Genomic DNA, 21,115 nt, shown 5'->3' with positions numbered 1-21,115 from the left:
ATCCCCACACCGGCAAGACGCGCCACCCCATCCCTGATCCGAGCAAAGCTGGCCGAACCCAACTGAAGCAAACAGATCCGAATGAAGATAAGAGGAACCCAGTGAATCCGTCACCGGGTCTTCACCGCCAACAGACCGCTGATCCCGCCACCCCAAATCTAAACAACCACCAAAGAGTCTGCGCGCCGCCCGAGGATAGATGGACTCCGATCCCACCTGCCTGCCCCCGCCAACGTCAGAGTTTGCGTCATCCCCCTGCAAACGCTTCTCCGACTGGACCGTGCACAACCGGACACTCGGTCCCTTCTGTCCCGTCCGACGACGACGCCGAGATGGTGCGCCGCCGGACAGGCACTACTGGTACTTTGCGTTTTCTCTTAGCTAGGGTTTTTGGCTCTCTGCACTCAATGTTTTAATTCTTTAAGGCCATTGTAAACTTGATCATCATGTAAGTGTTAGATTATAAGAACACTTAAAAACCAACAGTTTTATTTAGGACACTTGAAAATTCAGAGCACCACTACACCAACATGAATGGACGGCTTTATTACATTAAATATATTTTTTTGTTATTAAAAAAAATTTATTACTAATATTAACGGTTGGAATCACTTTATAAGTGTTTGGTCATTTACACCGTTAGTGCATAAAAGAATTTTCATTGTTTTAATGAATGAATCCTCTTTGAGCCGAACGAATCTACTATGCATGTGTGTTCAGAAATGCACAAGTCCTCATTCGCAGCTTCCTGTAACCACTAAATTCTAGAACATGTGGTTTAGATTTTCTACACAGATGATGAACGGGATGTTGAAAAATGTCATATGTGAACTAAATAACGTAACTTCTTAAGAAAATATTACATTTTGGTTCTCATATTAAATCATCGCAGACACCAAAGAAAATCGCAATAACATTTGAGACTTGCTTAGGAAGTGAGAACTAGTTGTACAAGTGTTCGTGGTATTCAGACCAAAATAGAAGAAACTGAAAGAGGTGAGTTAAGTTGTAGTCATTGTTTATGGCCGATCTCTACAAGGCAACAATTAGTGTTCATCTCCCACTGGCAAAGCCCATGAGTCTATAATTAGCTCATCAGAAACAAATGAAAGAGGAATTCATGGCACCCTTATCTCTAATCTTGCAGTCATTGTTATACAATAGAAACTTGAAAACAAATATTGCAGATTATGCTGTCGGATCCTGATTTGATTACATGATGATAATAGTATAGATTCCGTGTTCTAAAGTCCACCCAATGCGGGGCCGATCATACTCGAAAGAGAAAAAGACGAGTATGATTTTTGATCTGATTTTCCAACAAGTTTATTGGTAAAAAGTTTAAGCAACATTGTATAATCTGGCTCAGAAAAGGTTATATGAACCGAATGATATGATTGAGCTCTTCATTATACGAGACAAACATTGGAATGATTCATGAATGTTTTTTTTTTTGACTAGGGAATGATTCATGAATGTTGATGATTCTGGGAAATTTATAGAGAGAGAGAGATTGAAGAACGAAGTGTGTAATTTTTTATTTTATTATTATTTTTTTTAAGCAACATTGTACGATCTGGCTCAGAAAAAGTTATGATTGAGCTCTTCATTATACGAGACAAACATTGGAATGATTCATGAATGTTTTTTTTTTTTGACTAGGGAATGATTCATAAATGTTGATGATTATGGGAAATTTATAGAGAGAGAGAGATTGAAGAACGAAGTGTGTAATTTTTTTTTTAATTTTTTGAGAAACGAAGTGGGTAAAGACTAGTATATAAAAGCCTACCTAGATATCAATTCAATTATCATGAGGTATACCAACAACAATGTCATTGTTTCTCCAAGTTATTCAACTTTGATTGGCCTCTAGGTTTTGAATATGAAAGATATTCTAACCCAACATCTACGGCATCGATCCTTCATATCCATGTATGATTGTATCTCTACTTTCTAATCAAGAAATGGCTGAATGAGAGATGAAAAATGAGACAGAAAAACCTTATACTCTTCGTATAAACATGAATCAAAGTCGACTATCATGATTACCTAGCTTAACAGGAAAATTTTATGTCACGTTCGCTTGGAAATAATAAAAGAAAGCTGAGATTCCATTATGATATGCTAGAAACTTTTGCTCATATTATGCATGTGATAGTAAATGTTAAATTTTATCGATAGACTCGTAACTGTTGAGTATATAGATCCCATATGAAAAAATGAGGCAATTGTCTATGAATTTATAAGGGCTTGGATCAACTCCACTGATGGCTATTTGATTTCATTGTGAAGCCCAGATCAGTACTGGTATTGGATTGGCACGGGTGCTATTTCGGTCGGAATTGATACCGAACCCGACATGGATCCGTATTGAAAAACCAGAACCAACATTCATGGATAAACCTATTTTCAGTTCTGTACAACCTTTTTGGACCGAACAATGAAAATGAGATTTGGGCCTCATAAATATGGACAATTGGACCCAACAGACGATCCAAGAGATCGAGTAGTAGAGATGAAACACGGATGGCCGCACGTGCAGTTAGTCTGACGAAATATTAGTTCAAGATGGGGCCCAGCTGCAGCCCGCCAATGATGGCGTGCTACGTCTGTTCTCAACGTCGTCAGATTCTAGATGTTAGGTTTCCGTTAAGGACAAAGGAGATGGGGGGAAGAAAAGGTACGCTCTGCCACGTGAGCAGAGTGTTGTAATCTGCTGCTGTCAATCGTATTAGATGCCCTATCTCTTTCTGTGACCCCTTTCCACTTTAGCCCTTTTTTGTAAATTCATAAGCTTTTTTCTTTTATTTTGCTCTACTTGTAAATCCACTAAAGAATCCTTGTCCACAGATAATATGGTCCTGCTAAGACAAGCATATATTCATTTACTCTCACTCATCTTCTAATCGGAGTCCGAGTGATGATATGTTATCGTTAAGAAAAATGTTTGATAAATAGATCAATATCTTGAGATTCATTAACGGTGCGTTTGGATGAGAAAATTATAAAATCCGTAGGAATTTATAAATGATGGAATCTCTAATTCCATCAATCTAAAATTCCATTAATTGCATTTTCTATTGTTTGGTTGCATCTATTTAGGATTTGAAATGTGTAATAAATTAAGAAAGTTTTAAAAAAAATAAAAAGATAAAATAGAAAAAAGTCTTGTTTTAGAAATAAAAATTGAATACTGCAAAGGAATTCGTAAATGACACCTATTTTGGTGGAAATTGAAGTGAGAAATTTAAATAACGAATTCCTTCGTTTTTTTCCACAGAGAAATTTAAAATTTCCAATCTGATAATGCCAAACGAGGGAATTGGCTTTTAGGAATTATGAAATCCTCACTTTCAATTAAATTCCATCATTTTTTCCCTCATCCAGAGATTAACATTAATTGTTCAACGAATAATTTTAAAAATAATTATAACAAAAACTCAGTAAACAAGATAATTAATATCAGTGTGTAAACAAAAACTCCCAATTTTTTTCATCTCATCCCAAAACAAAAAACATGGGATCCAACATGACGTGTACTTTTACATCGTGCAACTTAGTATCAGTGTTGAATCTATATCTTCACACATAACAAGTGTTCAGCTTATAAATTATAAATAAATTTTCATAAACTAGATAATAAGCATTATGTCTTTTGTGATTTTTTTTATCTTTTTCGTGTCACTTGTTATCATAACCAAACAATATAATTAAATTTCTAGTTTTCATAAAGAAAATCACAAAAAACTGCACTCCACAAACTAGATATCATATTTTCTCCCCTCTTTTTTTTTGGATAATATGAATTCAGAAACAAAATTAAATATAAATAACAAAAATGACTGGATCACATTTCATTTGGGAGAGTTATTGGACCAAACCCTACTTCCTTAGAAAGACGAAAGAGGACAATCTCATCTATTTCCGATGGTCCATGCACCACCCAAACCCCGCCTCACCTACCACGTGTAAAGCAACTACCACCACCATAGCCTTCACTCTCTCACTAAATAAAATAAATAAATAATATATTCCCATCCAAAATAAACAAACGGCGTCAGAAACCAAAAAATTGATCGCTCACTTTCAGCTCCACACCTAAAGCCGTCACCACTCTTCTTCACACTAAGACCTGAGACAGCGCAGAGGGCTCGCCTTCCCGTAAAACGACTTCGTTTTGGGAAACTGTGCCGGTTTCGATTGGCGCCGGCGGAGAAGCTCGGGATCAAGTGCTCCGACAACGACCTAGGGTTGCGGCGAGTGTAGTAATCTCATTCGGTTTCGGTTTGATCTGTCGGAAATGGCTTCGGAGGATGTGAAACGGAGCGAAACGGCGGTCTCGACTATCGTGAATCTGGCCGAGGAGGCTAAGCTGGCGAGGGAGGGCGTCGTCAAGGCTCCCAGCCTCGCCGTTCTCAGCGTCTGCAAGTCTCTCGTCGCCGGCGGAGTCGCCGGGGGAGTGTGAGTTTCTCGTTTTCTCTGGCTTTTTGCTCTGTGTTTGTTTCTATGGAAATGAAGCTAATTTTGTTCCCTGTTCTTTTATTTTCAATGCGTCTAATGAGCAATTGATTCTGTATTTTGAATTCATGGAAATGATTCGAATTAGAAAAATTGAATCTTATTGTGTTTCGGAAGGAGTCAATTAATTTGATTGATTATTGAAGAAGAATAAGGAAGAAATCAGAATATTAAATCGTGTTCGAAAGCATTTGCATTTGCATGTGATTTGATTTGGTTGTTGTAAAGTGTTTCATTTCTTCTTCTTGTGCTAAATATGAAACGTCCGGAATGCATTAGATTGTAGTAAGATGAAAGAAACCGCCGAACTGGGATTTGCTCATTGATATTAGCAGGATAAAGTTATTCATGATATATTGATTTCTCGGTTCTGTTGCCATGCTTACAATTTCCAGTACTGAAGCTTTTCAGTATCCATGCAGGTCTCGAACAGCTGTTGCGCCATTGGAACGAATGAAAATATTGCTCCAGGTTCATATTTTTACTGATTGTGAACATTGTGTTTCAGTTTTTTAAGTATGCAGCAGTATTCACACACCAACACTCAATGATATACCATATTCCTGAAATATCGTAACTTGTTCAGGTCCAAAATCCCCATAACATAAAATACAGTGGAACAGTACAAGGCCTGAAATATATCTGGAGAAGTGAGGGTTTCCGTGGACTGTTTAAAGGAAATGGTACCAATTGTGCTCGGATTGTCCCCAACTCGGCTGTCAAATTCTTCAGCTACGAGCAAGCTTCTAAGTATGTTTCTAAAACGGATTAATCTCACATTGTTTTTTTGGTTTCCATTATTTTCTTCAATTTCTCTTGTTGGCTTTTTTCTCCATTCTTAGTTGGTCATCAATCTTATGTTATTTCCCAAATTTGAAAGCACCATAATGCCTTGTGCCTTAGTATATTATGCTATACCCCCTCTTGCCTTCTGCTTGATGCTCCTCATTATCTTTTTGACAGGGGAATATTGTGGATGTATCGGGACAAAACTGGCAACGGTAAGTCCATCCTTTCATTTTTCGCATTCTTTTTCCCTGAGGTAGAATCATTAGTGATCAATGGTATTCTTTTGGGGATTTTGCATTCCTCTAATAATTTGACTCAGTTTGGGTTGGTGTATACCCATGTCATGTCAGTAAAATGTCCGGTACAGGTCTTGTAAACATCCACATAATCACAGTATTAACGGAGAAAGAAACCATATAACTGATATGACGTCACTGAGGGGAAGTAACATAATCTTTATTGTCCCCTACTCAGAGAAGATACACAGATGGAAGTCAATGCATCAACCAGGTTATCTGAATCTCTTTTTCTGGCTATTTTTCTGCAGAAGATGCTCAGCTCACTCCTCTTCTACGACTTGGAGCTGGAGCATGTGCTGGAATTATTGCCATGTCCGCAACTTACCCAATGGACATGGTACGGGGAAGGATTACTGTACAGGTACTTATTTAACTCCACGTGCTTCTTTTGTTTTGAAGAACCGTTGTTTCCAAGTCAATTATATTTTTCCACCTCCATCGGCCATCAACAGTATGATTATTTCTATAACAATTCTAGAAAATAATATTACAAGTTATTAACAAAGAGATTGTCTTGGATATGTGGTCTGGAAGGATTTATATGTTGTTCATCTTCTTTTGCAGACAGAGTCGTCTCCCTATCAGTATAGGGGAATGTTCCATGCTCTATCAACTGTGCTTCGGGAGGAGGGTCCACGTGCTTTGTACAAGGGCTGGCTTCCTTCCGTAATTGGAGTTGTAAGTTTCTTTTGTTGATAAATATAGTTTCACTTATTCATTACATAAGAAGTAAAAGTAAAAACAAAAGCAAAGAGTTCTATTTATTTCGCTGTAGGGTCATTCTCAGATTCTTACAACCCATCTAGCATAGCATAGCTCTTTTATTTTATTTATATAAGGAACTACTCATTGGTCCCGTGTTTTGTGTTTATTTGAGGTAAGATTAGTTTTGTATGGAAATTTAATGTCACCTATTTCTAGATTATAGCTGTCTTAGCAATTTGTGTCAATGCATGCCACATTGAAAAACATGGGACCTTAATCCTCATCTTTCTTGTAGGTTCCGTATGTTGGACTCAACTTTGCTGTGTATGAATCCCTAAAGGATTGGTTAATTAAAAGTAGACCATTTGGACTTGTCCAAGATACAGATTTGAGCGTGACAACACGATTGGCTTGTGGGGCCGCTGCTGGAACTGTCGGGCAGACTGTTGCTTACCCACTTGATGTCATCCGTCGAAGAATGCAGATGGTGGGTTGGAGTCATGCTGCTTCCGTTGTCGCTGGTGAGGGGAGAAGCAAGGCACCACTTGAATATACTGGCATGGTTGATGCATTTAGGAAAACTGTTCGACACGAGGGCTTTGGTGCATTGTACAAGGGTTTGGTTCCCAATTCTGTTAAGGTCAGTTTAAATCTTCTATCTCGTGATACGTCTATAGATGAGTGTAGGTTGAACCATTATTTGAGGTCTTCAGGTCTGTCTCTACGAACAATTTTCTGAGCCTTGGTAAAGGGGGTAAACTGTAAACATGTGATGTATAGGCATGATTGTGTAAAATCAGATTATTATAAGACATCTTACTAGTATTATAACGAAACATGTTTGAACATAATATCTGGGGGCATAGGTACTAGATGCTTTGCTGGGTGCTGAACCCTTTGATGTGAACTATGAACTGTTATAAAATCGTAATGATAGCTGGAAGCCTAGAAGCCTAGAACCCAACTTGGTCTTTTATGCCATGGCATTGGTTGTTGGTTCCTGCATTGGGCCATTATTTTAAACTTCGCCTAGAGAAGCTCTTTCATGGTTTCATCAATCAACATGTGGTTTAAACTTGCATACATTTGCACCAAAAAAGAAGAAGAGAGAAGCATGTTGGGATTGGTTTCAGGATGTGCAATGATTAGTAAGCTTGTTAATAAATATTAAAGATATATTCATCCATAGACAAGCTCTTTATCAGTGAAGAACATGCCTTTGCCTGAAATATTAACGTAGTTTCATCTGCTGCAATCTTTCAGGTTGTCCCATCCATTGCAATTGCATTTGTGACGTACGAGATGGTGAAGGACATTTTAGGAGTTGAGATCAGGATATCTGACTGAAGTTGTGGCAGCTCCATGATAATTATCTGTGAGAGTGGCTATTTTTGTAGGTCAGGGGGTAGGGATCTGGTAAACTAGGGGTAACTTCTTCACTTTTCAAGTTAGAAGCGTGTCTGAGCCTTTGTCCATAGATTGCTTTCCCTTGTTTCCCATCCTGTATTTCTTTATGAACGTGATGTAGGTTTGGGCTTCTCATTTATAAGCTGTGGCAAATAAGTGTTTGACAATGCGACACATGCATTTGCATGTCTTCCATAAAGTGATAAGAAAGCATTTTTACATGCTGTGACATTTTTTACTGAATGGACTACTCTGTCTTCTCTCCTCTCTCTCTCTTCCATCCCTTCTCATATCTCTGGAGTACATGGATTTGCTTATCGACTTTTGATGGATTGATTGACTAATTGGACATGGAACATGAGATAACCTTTCCTACACAGGAAAGTAACTGAAATACGCAATAACATGATCTTAAATGGTAGAACTAACAATAGAAAAAACCCTACAACTCTCTTGGCCGTCTCCACTGCTCAGTCATGCCTTGTCTGACAGCACGCCTTCGTGGCGGCGTCGTCAGACGGGCTTTTCAAAACGTAAAGGCCGTGAGATGGTCCTCCAGTAAGCCTAGCCGGAGTGCGGTTTGGGTGCTGTCGGTTTCTGGTTTTGGTTCGCATGGATCTAGATGGGACAGCGGGCAGGGCTGGCGGTGGTCTGTGGGTTGGCAGAACAGATCGTGGTCAGGGCGAGATCGTGCAGCCCATTGTCCCGGGGGTTTGTCGGAGACGATCGATCCAGGAGGCCGGGTTAGGAGGGATGAGGGCTTGGGTTCTGATCGCTGTTGGTCTGGCCTTGGTGTGGTTCACGGTGGCGCGCCGGATCCTGTTTGCCCCGGTTCGGAACTGAGTTGGTCGGCCCGGGTAGAGGAGGATGGAGGTAGGGGTGTGGAGAGTGGAAGGTTGGCGGTGGGAATCCATGCGAGCCACCGGTACGGTGACATCCACAGATCTCAACTTGGGTTTGGGCTAAGGTTTATGTGGGCTTGGGCTGTTGCTTTGGGCCCAAGCTTTTTAATATGTTATTTATGTTATGTTTTTCTTTTAATTAAACGTGACTTTATGCCGGAAATAAGCCCCTACCGAGTAGTGGTAGGGCGACGTGGGCTCTGTCCCGGACTGGACTTTTTGTGTGCCTGGTCTGCCCTAGTTAGGTGGCGAGTTCCTTGCTTTGTCAAATGGTCACTACCTCCTAGTGGCAGGATGAAACTGAGTGCTGCCGGATTAGTTTTCCGGTGGCAACATAGTGGGAAAACTGATCTTATTAGTATATTATGGCTTCAAGTAAGCATTTACTTTCCGGTATGTCGCCATATTTATAAAGCGAATAGAGTAACCAGAAATGCACTCTTCGCTAATTAGTGCATATTAGAATACATATTTTTTATTGAGACTCTCGTTATTATCTCGAGATGTTCTTCTTGTGCTTATTGTAATTTGGGGTTCAGGTATCATGTCTCCCCCATGTATTCTGCGGTTTCATTAATGGTAAAGGCTTAAGGGCAGCCGTTCTGGCCCTCTTTCAAAAAAAAAAAAAAAAATGGTAGAACGTGCACTACAAGTTTGATTTCTTCGTAATTCAATTTGCAAATCTCCTCAGACTCTGAATGGTAGTTATGTTTGGAGTCGCTGCATGTAACTTTGTGTGAGAATTTGATATCTTACCAATTTCCTTTTTAAAATGTAATGCTTCTGTTCTTCTAGGCATGTTGACACCCGAAATGCATCTGTTGCATGACTGATTATCACTAATACAGTGAAAGGAGAAAAATTGTTTATGAAAGTGTATTTTTGGGTTACAGCGAGGCCCAAAGGGCCTGGGCCTAAAGCAAAAAGCAACACCAAGAAAAACTAGCCATGGAGGCTAATTTTCGATCTTCTGCTCCTCGATCATAACTCCACAAACATCATCCATGAAAGCACTTGAAGCCTGAGACAATCCCAGGATCATGAGAGAGGCTGCTCTTATTAGCCATAGCATCAACTGTCAAAAGTGTAGAGAAATCCTGCAATCCATTTCCTCCTTGAATGCCATTTTTCTTCACATTTTTCGGCCATGCCTGGACATCACATATGAGTACAGTTCTATCAAATTTCTGATAAAAAAGAACATAATTTTGCTTGGTTCATCGTATGAAAGCTTTTAATCTTACTTGTTTGCTATAATTCATAGAAAAATTGGTCTATTAAATATCTGTTGAGATACTAACCTCGAATCGATTACTGTTGTTTTGAACTTTTGAGTTGTTAGTCTCCGAACTGGCTTGGCCTCGTCTATCTCCCGTTTTTGCAGTCTCTTGATCTTAGCTTTAGCTTCACTTTTCTGTCTTTCTTGTTCTTTGACTTCTTTCTCTGCAAACTCTAAGCTTTCTTCTGAATTTCGAGAGGAAGATAACGAAAGAAACACAATGAGGAGGTTCAACTCAGCTGTTGCCTGTGTGTCTGGCAATTCAGATGTTGTATGTTCTTCATCCTCTCTCTCTTCTGTTTCTTCCCGCACCTGACCAACTTCGTTGTCCGGTACTCGATCAGGTTTTGCCATTTTACTAATGCAAAACCTGTATGTATGTGTTCTGCAATGGAAGATTGGAATCAGAAGCAAGAGAATTAGTACTCTGCAGACTTTTGCAGAAAGTACACGAAATAGAGTCCAAATCAGTCTCTTTCTCAAGAGTCCCTTTGCTTGGGATTCTTCCTTTATATAAGAAGAGCGTTGATAGGAACGACAACAGAGATATAAACTAGGTCCATTTCAGAGATTATGAAACAGATGCTTAAATCTTCTCCATAGATGAACAAGAAATGAGATTGAGCACTCACCAGATGATTATCGCCCAACTGAACAAGAAAGGACTAGTTTTTGTTCGTAAACACGCCTGAATCGATGAACAATTCCGGCCAGAGGGCCTGAGGTTCTACAACCGCAGATTAACTTGTGTTTCTATTTTCAGCTTGAGGTGGGATTATATAATGAATTACATTGACTTGTCACATGAAAGAACAGATTGTATAGGGTAATTACTAATTAGTCACAATCAGAACTGACCAAAAAGAAAAATGTCACAAATAGACTGTCAAATTAAGGCTTACCGTGAATCCAGGTCTTAGTGATATTTTTTATCTGAGTCGAATTCATTTTAGTGGGGTTTGAGCCAGAAAAGTTTTAATGGATGGCCAACAGTAAAATTTACTAAAATTGTATAAACTTTGGTAAAAAATTTAGTCGAAAACTTTTCATGAAAGTTTACTTTCAAAATTTTCTAATCTACCACATGTGAAAGATAGAATGACTAATCTAATAAACGAGTCAAATGTTTTCTTCCGAAGACTTGCATTACACCCATGATGCAAAAGTTATCTTGCATTGCAAGAATATATTATTAAGCATGTAGGTTGATTTCAGTTGTGTTAATTGATTGGCCCAAAAAAAGGTCAACAATTCACGGTTTTTCCTTTTTGGGTTCATTATGAAAACGGTTGATCATTAATAAGTCAAATCAAGATATTTTCAAATAAAAAGAAAAGTCAAGCTACTAATTTGCTCCGTTCAAATTCAAATTCTAAATAATTTCAAAAAAAAAAAAAAAAATTCAGATTCTAAATAGAGATTATCAAAATATTAAAAGAAGTAACCACTAGGGATAGTGGGGTGGTAGAAAGTCCCAGTCTGGAACCCCCAGGTCTGGCTTTCGAATCCCCATGAGGCCTTGGTGGCTAGCTAATGGGTGCTTAATGCCCCGTGGCATTCGGAAGGGATTAGTCCGGTTCTGCTGGAATACCTCCCGAAGGGTGTGTGTGTTGCTAATTTTCTAACGCTAACCTCTCCCAATAAAAAAAAAAAATATATTAAAAGAAGTAAGAGATGTCGACAGCCGATGCATAAAGGAGATTGGTTTAACTCGTTGAGTAAGTTGAGAAAAGGCCAAAACGCAACTAAAAGACAACCACACCCTAGAGTAAACCTAAAGACAGGAACCAAAACTCTCTTTTCTATCTCTACTATTATTATAATACTAAAGTTTATACCATATATAGTCTTCTAAATAGACATTTCAAACAACCAATAAGGACATGATGAGTGAGGCCCAGGCAAATAATAAACCGAGAAAGGTTTGGTGCTAGATATTTTCACCAAACTCGTTTGGGTTCGTGGCAATTCACACAAAGATCAAGACGTGCCAACTGTTATAGTTAGCCAGAAATTATAGGTAAGATGAAGAAAACCCCACAATCCCAATTTTGTCCAACTAATAAAATGAAAAATATGGAGAGCCTCACATACCTTACAAGAGATTCATTTTCGTTTTACTCTTGACATTAGTTACACATATAATCTAAAATTCATTGTATTCCTATATATTGAGAATTCTTTTTGGACCAACTCTATCCAAAAAGCTCTTCTTCTTTATTCTTTTACTTTTTTTTGTTTCGATAAGAAAATACTATATATTAAATATGAAAGTCTCTTTAGATCAAACAGTAGAGCATTAGACGCTCTACTGGGGATTGTATTGGTCCACAAATGACCATTTGAAGACCGATGTCCTAGATAAAATTTGCCTCCCTAAAAACATGATTAAAGGAGATTGACTGAAAAGAAGAGGCAATCTCTCTAATGTCTTGAATTATCTTCAATCATCTCTAGGGTGGTGAGGGCACACTGCGGACACAGTCAATGACAAGTTTGGAGTCAACCTCCACTTGAATTCTCCAAAAGCCGCCTTGTTGAGCACTGAGTAAGCTGTCGCAACGTGCCAAAAATTCAGTTGTAGGAACAGTTGATGTTCCTGTTCTTTTATTGGCTGCAATTAGGGGTATACAAGAGTTTTCGATTACAAAATCCCTAGCGGCCGAGTTCCTGATAACTGAGCCATCATCAAAGTTGATCTTGAATGAGCAATCAAAGTATGTTTTAGTTTTACATCTTTAAATGTTGTTGATATCGGTACGTGATTCTAAAAGCCTGCGTATTTTTTGTTCCGGAAAAAAAAAAAAAAATTAGAGAGAGAGAGAGGTCTGCCTATTGCTGGTGTTATTCAAAACTGTAAAAGAATAAAGAAACAAAGCTGAACTGATTTTGTTAAACTTTCTTCAAAATGTTCTCTAAAGTATCCGATTCTCGGTGAGTTCATTGTTCACTAAAATTGTTCCACAACCAAAGTACAAGTCGAAGTACTTTCATGACACGTTTACTTACTCACTCTCTCTTCTCTGTCTTCCCCCACCTGACCATCTTCGTTGTCCGGTACTCGATCAGGTTCTGCCATTTTACTAATGCAAAACCTTTATGCATGTGTTCTGTAATGGAGGATTGGAATCAGAAGCAAAAGAATTGGTACTCTGCAGACTTTTGGTCACCTTTGTTGATTGGAATTCTTGGTGGGTTTTCTTATGCGTAGTTAATTCAGGTTCCAGTGTTTCAGCTTTGTTGATTGGAATTATGTCAGCTATGTATTGATCTGCCATTGAAGGTATTACACTCAATTTGTTAATATGTTGTGTTCTGTTTGATCGATTTGTTTCGATGGGTGTCAATGTTTGCATTGAAAGATCAGTTCTTGATCCAATTGTCTGTGATTTCATATTAATATGGATCTTTAAATGTGTACGCTCTGCTTGATGCCTTTGTCTATATGAAGTTTTGTTCTTTGTTATTGGATGGGTTGAATTCTCATACAATTGCCAAATATCTCTAGTATTTGTTTCTCATGTCGATCTTTCTGATGTTTCTAGTTTAGTCTTGATGAGAGAACTGTTGCTATGTTATTGATGTTGTTGGCTTGCTGTACTCTTACTGTCTTACCAAACCCACTACTCCACATCAAGGTTTTGAATCTTTTGATTAGGTCACCTTAGAATTAGCTAATAATACAGAATCAGATCTTAAGTAGCTTTTGATAATCATCATTAATCCGACTATGTCCTTTTGGAGGGTTATTATCTATGTAGCTTTCCCAGACCTAAGCATCACTTCCAAGTTCCTCAGTAGTCCGTCCTAAACAATATATTGGACATAAAGCTTGCTTCAAAGCAACTCATCAGAATCCGATGGCCCTTTTAAAGCTGTGTTTGGCTTCCATGTATCTGAAAGCATACCACAACCCAGCACATAAGGTGTTGCCAAATTGGTAAAGCACCATTTTAGATACCGAAATGACGAATACTATTCTCATTAACCAGAGGATCCAAGTTCTGTTCCATTTGAACTAAAAGATTTTCGATCATATGATCCTCGTCTCTTTGCTCGGGAACTGAAGGATGAGGGGCCATGCTGCAATTAAATTTGCATTGTCCCCTATGGCTGGAGGAGGGGCCAAATTGTCTGAATCCCTTCAAATTTGTGTTCATGTTTCCTATTATTGAAGTTTCAAAGTTTCTTAAGAAGTTGAAGAATTTTGAATATTTATAAGCTGCAGCTGCTGTAATTGCATTGAGAAAAAGGAACACACTTACTAGAACTCAGAAATAAAGCATATTAGAGAAAATGAAGAAACAAAGTGGATTTTGGTTTTAATTAATTAATCAAACACAAGCTTGGCACTCGGCCTCTGAAAACATACATTTTGATATTGGCAGCTTTGTTGTTTCTAATTCAGCTAAATGACTATAAATTATTTGAATTAGGGTGTGTATATATGTATTGGGGATTTTGTGTTTGAGAATCCAGAGGATACTTTGCAGTCATGGCACATTGATTGTTATAGCTTCTTTGTCCACTTTTCTATTTCAGAAGTTCAGATTAACTATTTTCGCTGCTTGTTAAGTTTCTTAAACAAGATGGTTTTGATATGGACAGTATGGATGGTGGAGAGTGGATACTAGCAAGCAGATTAAGACCCAATTTGCAGGACACTATTTCACGTTGCATTGTTTAGGTAAACTCAACAAATTTTTTCGCCAACTATTCTTAACATGACAAAATAATTTTGGCAAAGTTTACCAGCGGTTGTCTTAATAACTATGTGACTTATGTGTTCATGGTTGATTTTAATGTGACTTTTCTAACCTCAATTCGGCATATTACAGGTCTATCCCGTTTCATGGACTGCAATTTACATGCCTTTGGACAATGTGGGAATGTGGAATGTGAGATCTGAGAATTGGGCCCGACAGTACTTAGGCCAGCAGTTCTATCTTTGTGTATACTTCTGTATAATCACATTTCACATTTTCACCTATTTAATTCTAAGTACACTAAGCAGCTTTTGACAGAAGATGAAACTTAAGCATTCTCGAGTTTCCAATCACTCTAAGCATCGCCGATTCTGGTGTTTACTAACACACAGCCACACATCTCCTTATACTTGCTTTATCAGAAGATAACAATTACATTTGGACTTTGAATTTTTGTGGCAAAATATTAGCACTTATTTGATTCAGTAGCATGTGTTTTTGATTAATGTTGACACTGTTCTTGGAGGTTTGTTGACTACTCAGCATTTGATGACCATGGTTTCTACTGTCTTTGGCAGAATCAGAAAATGGGAAAATGGTTGTATCTAGGTGGACCAGTCTACTGTTGCAATCAGAGAAGCTTTTGGGAAGTTTGATGATGTGTGTGAACCTGGTTGTCATTGTTTGCCTTGATGTTTGGGTAGTGCGGTAGCTGGTCATCTCTTTCTACGGGTGCAGTAATTGGATGTTCCTGATCATGTTTGCTCATTACATAGGATGATAGGATTACATAGTATATGAGACCATAAAGAAATTGAAGGCATTCATGAATAATTCCCCTCCTCCATTCAACACATTCACTACTAGACATTGACATCTTAATGCGTTGCAATCTGGACATTGATTGATCTTTAAGCTTCGCAGCAGCTATACAATCTGAATTGACTACCAGTACCTAGAAAGTAAAGACCACTCAAGTTCTGATCGAAACTCAGAGCGATAAAAACGAAAGTTCTACCTACCCACAGCTACAACTATTGGCACTTCAAAAGGCTTCTATTCTACCAGTGCTTAAATTGTTTACTCTAATTTTGAAGTTTCTAGCATCTCTATTTTACTTAGAGTTGCTTAAATTGTTAGTTTTTATGCTTACTCAAAATGACATTTGGAGTTATTTTAGGCTTTGAATAATTTTGTGCTTCACAGTTGGCAAATAGATTGATTATGCTGTTTTGATATTAGGTTGTCATGGATTTTGCTTGCAGATTTCACTTACTACTGTTCCTGTCATGGATTAGTTGCCAAGACCATTTGCTATTTTTTGTATTGTTAATGGCTCTCAAAAACCAATCAAGTAGTGCTGCTTTTGAGTGTTGCAGATAGAAATCTACTGTTTTTGTAACCAAAGTGTGTCAACACCCAGCGCTGCTGGGGCAGCCATGCCATTTTTTGTAATGAATGTAGACAAATATCTTTGGCAACTTTTTTTTATCAAAATTCAAAAGCAACCTAATTACTATACATTAATGCAGCTAAATTAATCAACTATAAAAGCTGCAGCGAAGCGGGGCCATGTATCTAGGATGGTATTATTAGTTGCTTGCTAAAGTAGCCATTGATGACCTTAAAATATATAGTGGAATAGCTTTATTTTCAACTTTAGCTTATTTAACGGGCAAAGCGCAACATGCAATGAGATGATTTTGAAATGTAAATTTAAACACACAAATGTTAACAACGGTAAGTCGCGCAACTAGATTTGGTGTTCGGTGCCACGAGTCTTGATAGTTTTATGGGTTAATTACATATAAATGCATCTTTGAATGTTTTTTTAGCCATAAGGCCACCAACTAGTTTTTTTCCCTCGCAAGGCCACTAGATTAAAATTGGTGTTATATTTTAGATATAAAAACTAACATATTTACGTAGATGCCACTAGAGTAAAAAGTCAACAATCATTCTCTCTCTCATCTCCGTCGAGGTCTCCGGTCAACTCCGGTGGGTCTCCGGCGAACTTCCGGTGGGTCTCCAGGGACCACAAAAGCTATTGTCACTAACACCAAAAGCTACTGTGGCTAACAACAAAAACTACTCTAATGAGATTTCCGGCAACTTCTGGCGAGGTCACAAAAGCTACTATCACTAGCAATAAAAACTACTATCACTAGTAACAAAAACTACTCTGATGAGATTTAAATGATACAACCAAAATAAAAATGCTACTACAATCGAGAAAAGAAATGATATTCAATGATACAAAAAGTATCCACGGTTCAACAATGATATAACTATGTAAGAAACTACTTCCATAGTTGTAAAAAGCTACTAATATAGTTGTGAAAATCTATTACAATAGTTGTATAAAGCTACTGTCAATGTTGTAATGCTATTGTGATTTTTCAATGGTGACGCCCTAATCCCATAGGCATAATTTTGCCACCTTTAGCACGAGACTTCATTTCCACATTTCTTGGTTAGCCAAATGATCTCTTGGCCAATGAAGACTTTAATATCCAAATTCACATGAGTTTCGAAATCTACCACTACAAATGCAAAGGGGAAGAGTTCTACAAGAACAAAGATACAACAAAATATTAGTATTTGAAATAAAAACTAAAAACAACAATGTATTGCTAAAGCCGCAAACGTGGCACTCTTTATCAACTAGATAATAAAAAATAAGCAATCTAAAAGGCTACTGACATAAATACAGAAAACTACTATAACACACGTACAAAGCTATTGGACCAGTAATAAAAAGCTACTGACATGGTCGCACAAAACCTGCTGATTATCCATGTTGATAGTGTAACACAAATCTCAAACAAGAAATGTTAATTAAGAGATGCGAAATCATAACAAAAAGAAAATTGAATTTCATTCATAATTATGTTTTTCCAATTTGATAAGTTATTAACAAATGACCACATAAAATCAATCAAAATGAAAACAAAAAAGCAACTGACATCAGATTGAAAAGATACTAACATAGGGATAGAAAGCTACTATCACTGTATTGAAAACCCACTATAATAGTTATAGAGTGCTACTGACTTCAATTAATCAAAATGAAAACAAAAAAAGCTACTGACATCAGTTTAAAAAGATATTAATGTATGAATAGAAAGCTACTATCATTGTATTAAAAAGCCACTATAACATTTATGGAGAGTTACAGATTTGAAATCAATCAAAATGAAAACCAAAAAGCTACCAGCTTGAAAAGATACTAAAATAGACGGAGAGCTACTATTAATGTATTGAAAAGCCACTATAACAATTATAGAGGGCTACTGACTTGAAATCAAATAAAATGAAAACAAAAAAACCCACTAACATCACGTCGAAAAGATACTAACATAGTAATAAAAAACTATTATCACTGTGTTGAAAATCCACATAAAAAAACAAATCATTGGCGACACAGCAAAGAAAAATGAGTGATGATTCACACTTCACCCTCCTATTTCTGTCACATTTACCTATCAATCTAACAAGATAATCAATATGTTTTGATAGTGGTTGACTGGTTGCACACCAGCATAAGTGCTAGTACCCAAAAATAGCAAAACCTATCTTTCATAGATCACAATAGTTACCTGCAAATTCAATGCTCACAATCAAACGCTGGTAACCATTCATTGAACTTTTTTTTTGGGGGTCTGGAAGACAACAGAACTACCTGTGACATCCAACACAATGTATACCACATCAAACTAATAAATAAAGTGTAATTAATGAATTTACCTTTCTGGAGCAGTAGCAAATTAAGCACTAACACAACGGGGTTGCAGAGACTATGTTTCTTAATCAAACAAAGGCAATGTTGGATGAAGAATTGCCTTTTGAGCATAATAGAATGCATCAGGAACCTAAACACAAGCAAATTGTTGTTTAGTCTTCAAGCTCTTGCACAAAATCTGAATACAAAATCTAAGAGTAACAGCAGAACACTCGATGCAAGTCTCAATTTCCCTATACCACTGCATGATTGGTGTCATCACCTGCTCCATGCTCATCGAATCATGCTCGTCTCTCAAATCCAACTTGCATCCAACCAAAATTACTAGTACATTCACCTAAACCATTTTGAATCATATTACCTACGAACCTAACCACCAAATTAGGTATCAGCTAAGCTCAAACCACTTGGATTTACAAAGCAATACCTCCAATCGACGAAGCTTAGGGAGCCAGAAGCTAGAGATACGAGTAAGCGTCATTGGCTGATCATAGGAGTACATTAGCATCACTGCATCAACTCGCTTGAGTTCTTCACTGCGCTTAATACTAGTCTCCATGATAATAATTCACACATCCACAAAATCAAAATCAAACGGAGCTCCGTTTACAGTTGCATAGGGATTTGCATCAGAAATCGATAAGTACAACTAACCTGGATGAGGTGTCGATGACGGTGATGGGAATACAATCGGAGGAGGTGATCAACGAGCACAGGCCTATCAGATCTCCGAGCGACTCCAATTTGCCCCAAGTCGGCGACAACAAAATCTCTCAAATCGAGTACAAAGCACAGATCAACCATTCTCCAATTCAGATGCCTTCCGGACATTGAGATTACGAAATATTGGAGTACGGCTTGAGCAGAGCGACTCGGCTTCGATTTTGAGCTCCTGGCCGCCGGGCTCGATGATCGGAAGCTCGAGGTTCTTCATCTTCTTGTGCGACCGCCATTCATTTTCATCGGAGCGATGATCGGAGCTTTGCGCCGTTTTAGCTGTGGCTCGCGTCGTCGAAGTTCTTCAGACCAGAATGGCGCCATCAGACGGAGGAGGTCGATTCAATGTCTAGGTTTTGGAATTGAACTCTGTGTGTGTGTGTTTGTGTGTGTGTGACAGAGAGAGAGAGAGAGTGTGTGTGTGTATGTGTGTGTGTGTGTGTGTGTGTGTGTGTGATTGATCTGTAATTGGCTTCGGTGGTGCGGTTAGTTTTTTGAGGTAGAAGGGTAAAATCACCAGGGAGGGGAAAATTTGAGTTCTCAAGTGGCGCCTTATGATGACAAAAAATGTTAGGTGGCCTTATGGCTAATTTAAGTTTCAAAATGATACTTGTGTGTAATTTTCTATAGTTTTATGTCATCACACTACCAACTTTCTGATGTTGCGAGTTGTGCTGGCAGAGCTTTGCCAGTGCAGAGAGTGTCTTGAACGAAGACCCACCTTCACTCAAAGTTGCTTCCCCACTCTTTTTTAGCTCTTTAGCACTTGCCCTCATTTCATCTCCTTCTTTCTCCTCCACAATCTTCCTCACCATCATCTCAATCTCCTCCCTCCTTACTATCCTCTTTGCCGGCAGAACTTTAGGTCGAATCGCTACCTTCAGCTCCTCCACGAAAAACGTGGCAATCATTTTGTGCTCGGCATAAAGTGGCCATGCGATCATTGGCACACCATTCAATATATTCTCCAGCGACGAGTTCCAACCATAGTGTGACAAGAACCCTCCGACTGATGAATGAGCCAAGATTTCCATCTGAGGAGCCCAAGTGGTGACCACTTGTCACGAGTCCGAGCCATGAACCCTTCAGGCAAGTAGTCTGAAATGTCATTGCCTCTGTCACCATCTTTGCTTGGTGGATGCACTACCCATATAAATCTCTGAGCGGTAAGCTCTATACCCCAAGCCATCTCGGTAATTTGATCAGCCGACAGAACCCCACCACTCCCAAAAGAAATGTAAATCACAGAGGCATTGGGCTGCATGTCCAGCCAACCCAACACCTCGCTCCTCGGAGTGGAGCGCCCTGCCGGCCTAATCATGGGACCGAAAGTATGGACCGGAACCTTAAGGATCTGCTTCCACTCTGGATCCTCTCTCATGGGTCTAAGACTCATTGACTCCAGATCTTCCCAAGTGTTGACCAAAATCCCATCACTCATCTCGCTTATCTCTACCCCAATACGTATGAAGGACTCGTATTCGGGATCTTTTCTGTTCATCATGGGCTTAACAACGTCTTCCGGTCGAACAGGCTTGCAACCCGGGATCTTAAGTGGTTCTTTTTTATCCAAGTATTCTCCTTCCACCTCCTTATCTAGAATAGGAGCGTATAAAAGCAGGGCAAGGGGCCAAGCACACGAGACTCTTACATACTTGAGCATGTGGAACTCATCGGCCACGGGAAGAACAGCGGTGCCGAAAAGATCGACAATCATGGCTGCCGGCTTGAACTCCATGGCCGAGATGGCGGACTAGAGAGAGGACCGGGCATCAAGCATAATGGCCGGGAGCTGTGTGAAGACTGAAATAGGGGCATTGACTTGGCCGGAGGTGTCTAGTGGTGGAAGCTCAATGATGTCGAAAAGTTTCGGGGTCATGGTGGATTGGATGACCTGGGATTGTGCAGGAGAAGTGTTGGATGAAATGACGACGACTGTGGCGTGGAAATTGTGATGCTCGACGAGGCAGTTGGCGAGCTCCAAGAAGGGGATGAGGTGTCCCATGCCGGGGCTGGGTACTAGCAGCACAAATGCTTTTGAGCTCATG

General features: G+C 38.8%; 3 protein-coding genes and 1 long non-coding RNA gene across 6 annotated transcripts; 2 read left to right on the top strand and 2 right to left on the bottom strand.

Annotated features, from left to right (window-relative positions):
- Positions 1-4,043: 4,043 nt before the first annotated feature.
- Positions 4,044-7,964, top strand: LOC133717086 (mitochondrial adenine nucleotide transporter ADNT1). Its single transcript, XM_062143721.1, has 8 exons — positions 4,044-4,464; positions 4,944-4,992; positions 5,108-5,271; positions 5,485-5,522; positions 5,858-5,970; positions 6,174-6,287; positions 6,610-6,954; positions 7,578-7,964. Exons 1-8 carry the CDS (start codon positions 4,304-4,306, stop codon positions 7,659-7,661), a joined length of 1,068 nt encoding a protein of 355 aa, XP_061999705.1. The 5' UTR covers positions 4,044-4,303; the 3' UTR covers positions 7,662-7,964.
- Positions 7,965-9,466: 1,502 nt separating this feature from the next.
- On the bottom strand, positions 9,467-10,694 carry LOC133717301 (uncharacterized). The gene is made up of 3 exons (XM_062143986.1): positions 10,535-10,694; positions 9,925-10,287; positions 9,467-9,774 (listed from the first exon to the last, which is right to left on the bottom strand). The coding sequence occupies exons 2-3, from the start codon at positions 10,254-10,256 to the stop codon at positions 9,756-9,758; spliced, it is 351 nt and encodes a 116-aa protein (XP_061999970.1). The 5' UTR covers positions 10,257-10,287; positions 10,535-10,694; the 3' UTR covers positions 9,467-9,755.
- Positions 10,695-12,274: 1,580 nt separating this feature from the next.
- Positions 12,275-15,824, top strand: LOC133717866 (uncharacterized). Of its 3 annotated transcripts, none has more exons than XR_009849987.1 (4): positions 12,275-12,619; positions 12,972-13,185; positions 14,511-14,589; positions 14,741-15,824. It is a non-coding gene; the product is annotated as an uncharacterized LOC133717866 (long non-coding RNA). The 3 variants fall into 3 exon arrangements; XR_009849988.1 differs by having other exon boundaries at positions 12,278-13,185; positions 14,741-14,854; positions 15,187-15,824; XR_009849986.1 differs by having other exon boundaries at positions 12,288-13,185.
- Positions 15,825-20,022: 4,198 nt separating this feature from the next.
- LOC133716756 (anthocyanidin 3-O-glucosyltransferase 5-like) lies at positions 20,023-20,805 on the bottom strand. Its single transcript, XM_062143418.1, has one exon. It carries the CDS (start codon positions 20,803-20,805, stop codon positions 20,023-20,025), a length of 783 nt encoding a protein of 260 aa, XP_061999402.1.
- Positions 20,806-21,115: the final 310 nt, after the last annotated feature.

Source organism: Rosa rugosa, chromosome 6 (genome assembly GCF_958449725.1).
Source record: "Rosa rugosa chromosome 6, drRosRugo1.1, whole genome shotgun sequence".
Classification (NCBI taxonomy): domain Eukaryota; kingdom Viridiplantae; phylum Streptophyta; class Magnoliopsida; order Rosales; family Rosaceae; genus Rosa; species Rosa rugosa.
This window is presented reverse-complemented; position numbering and strand designations above follow the sequence as displayed.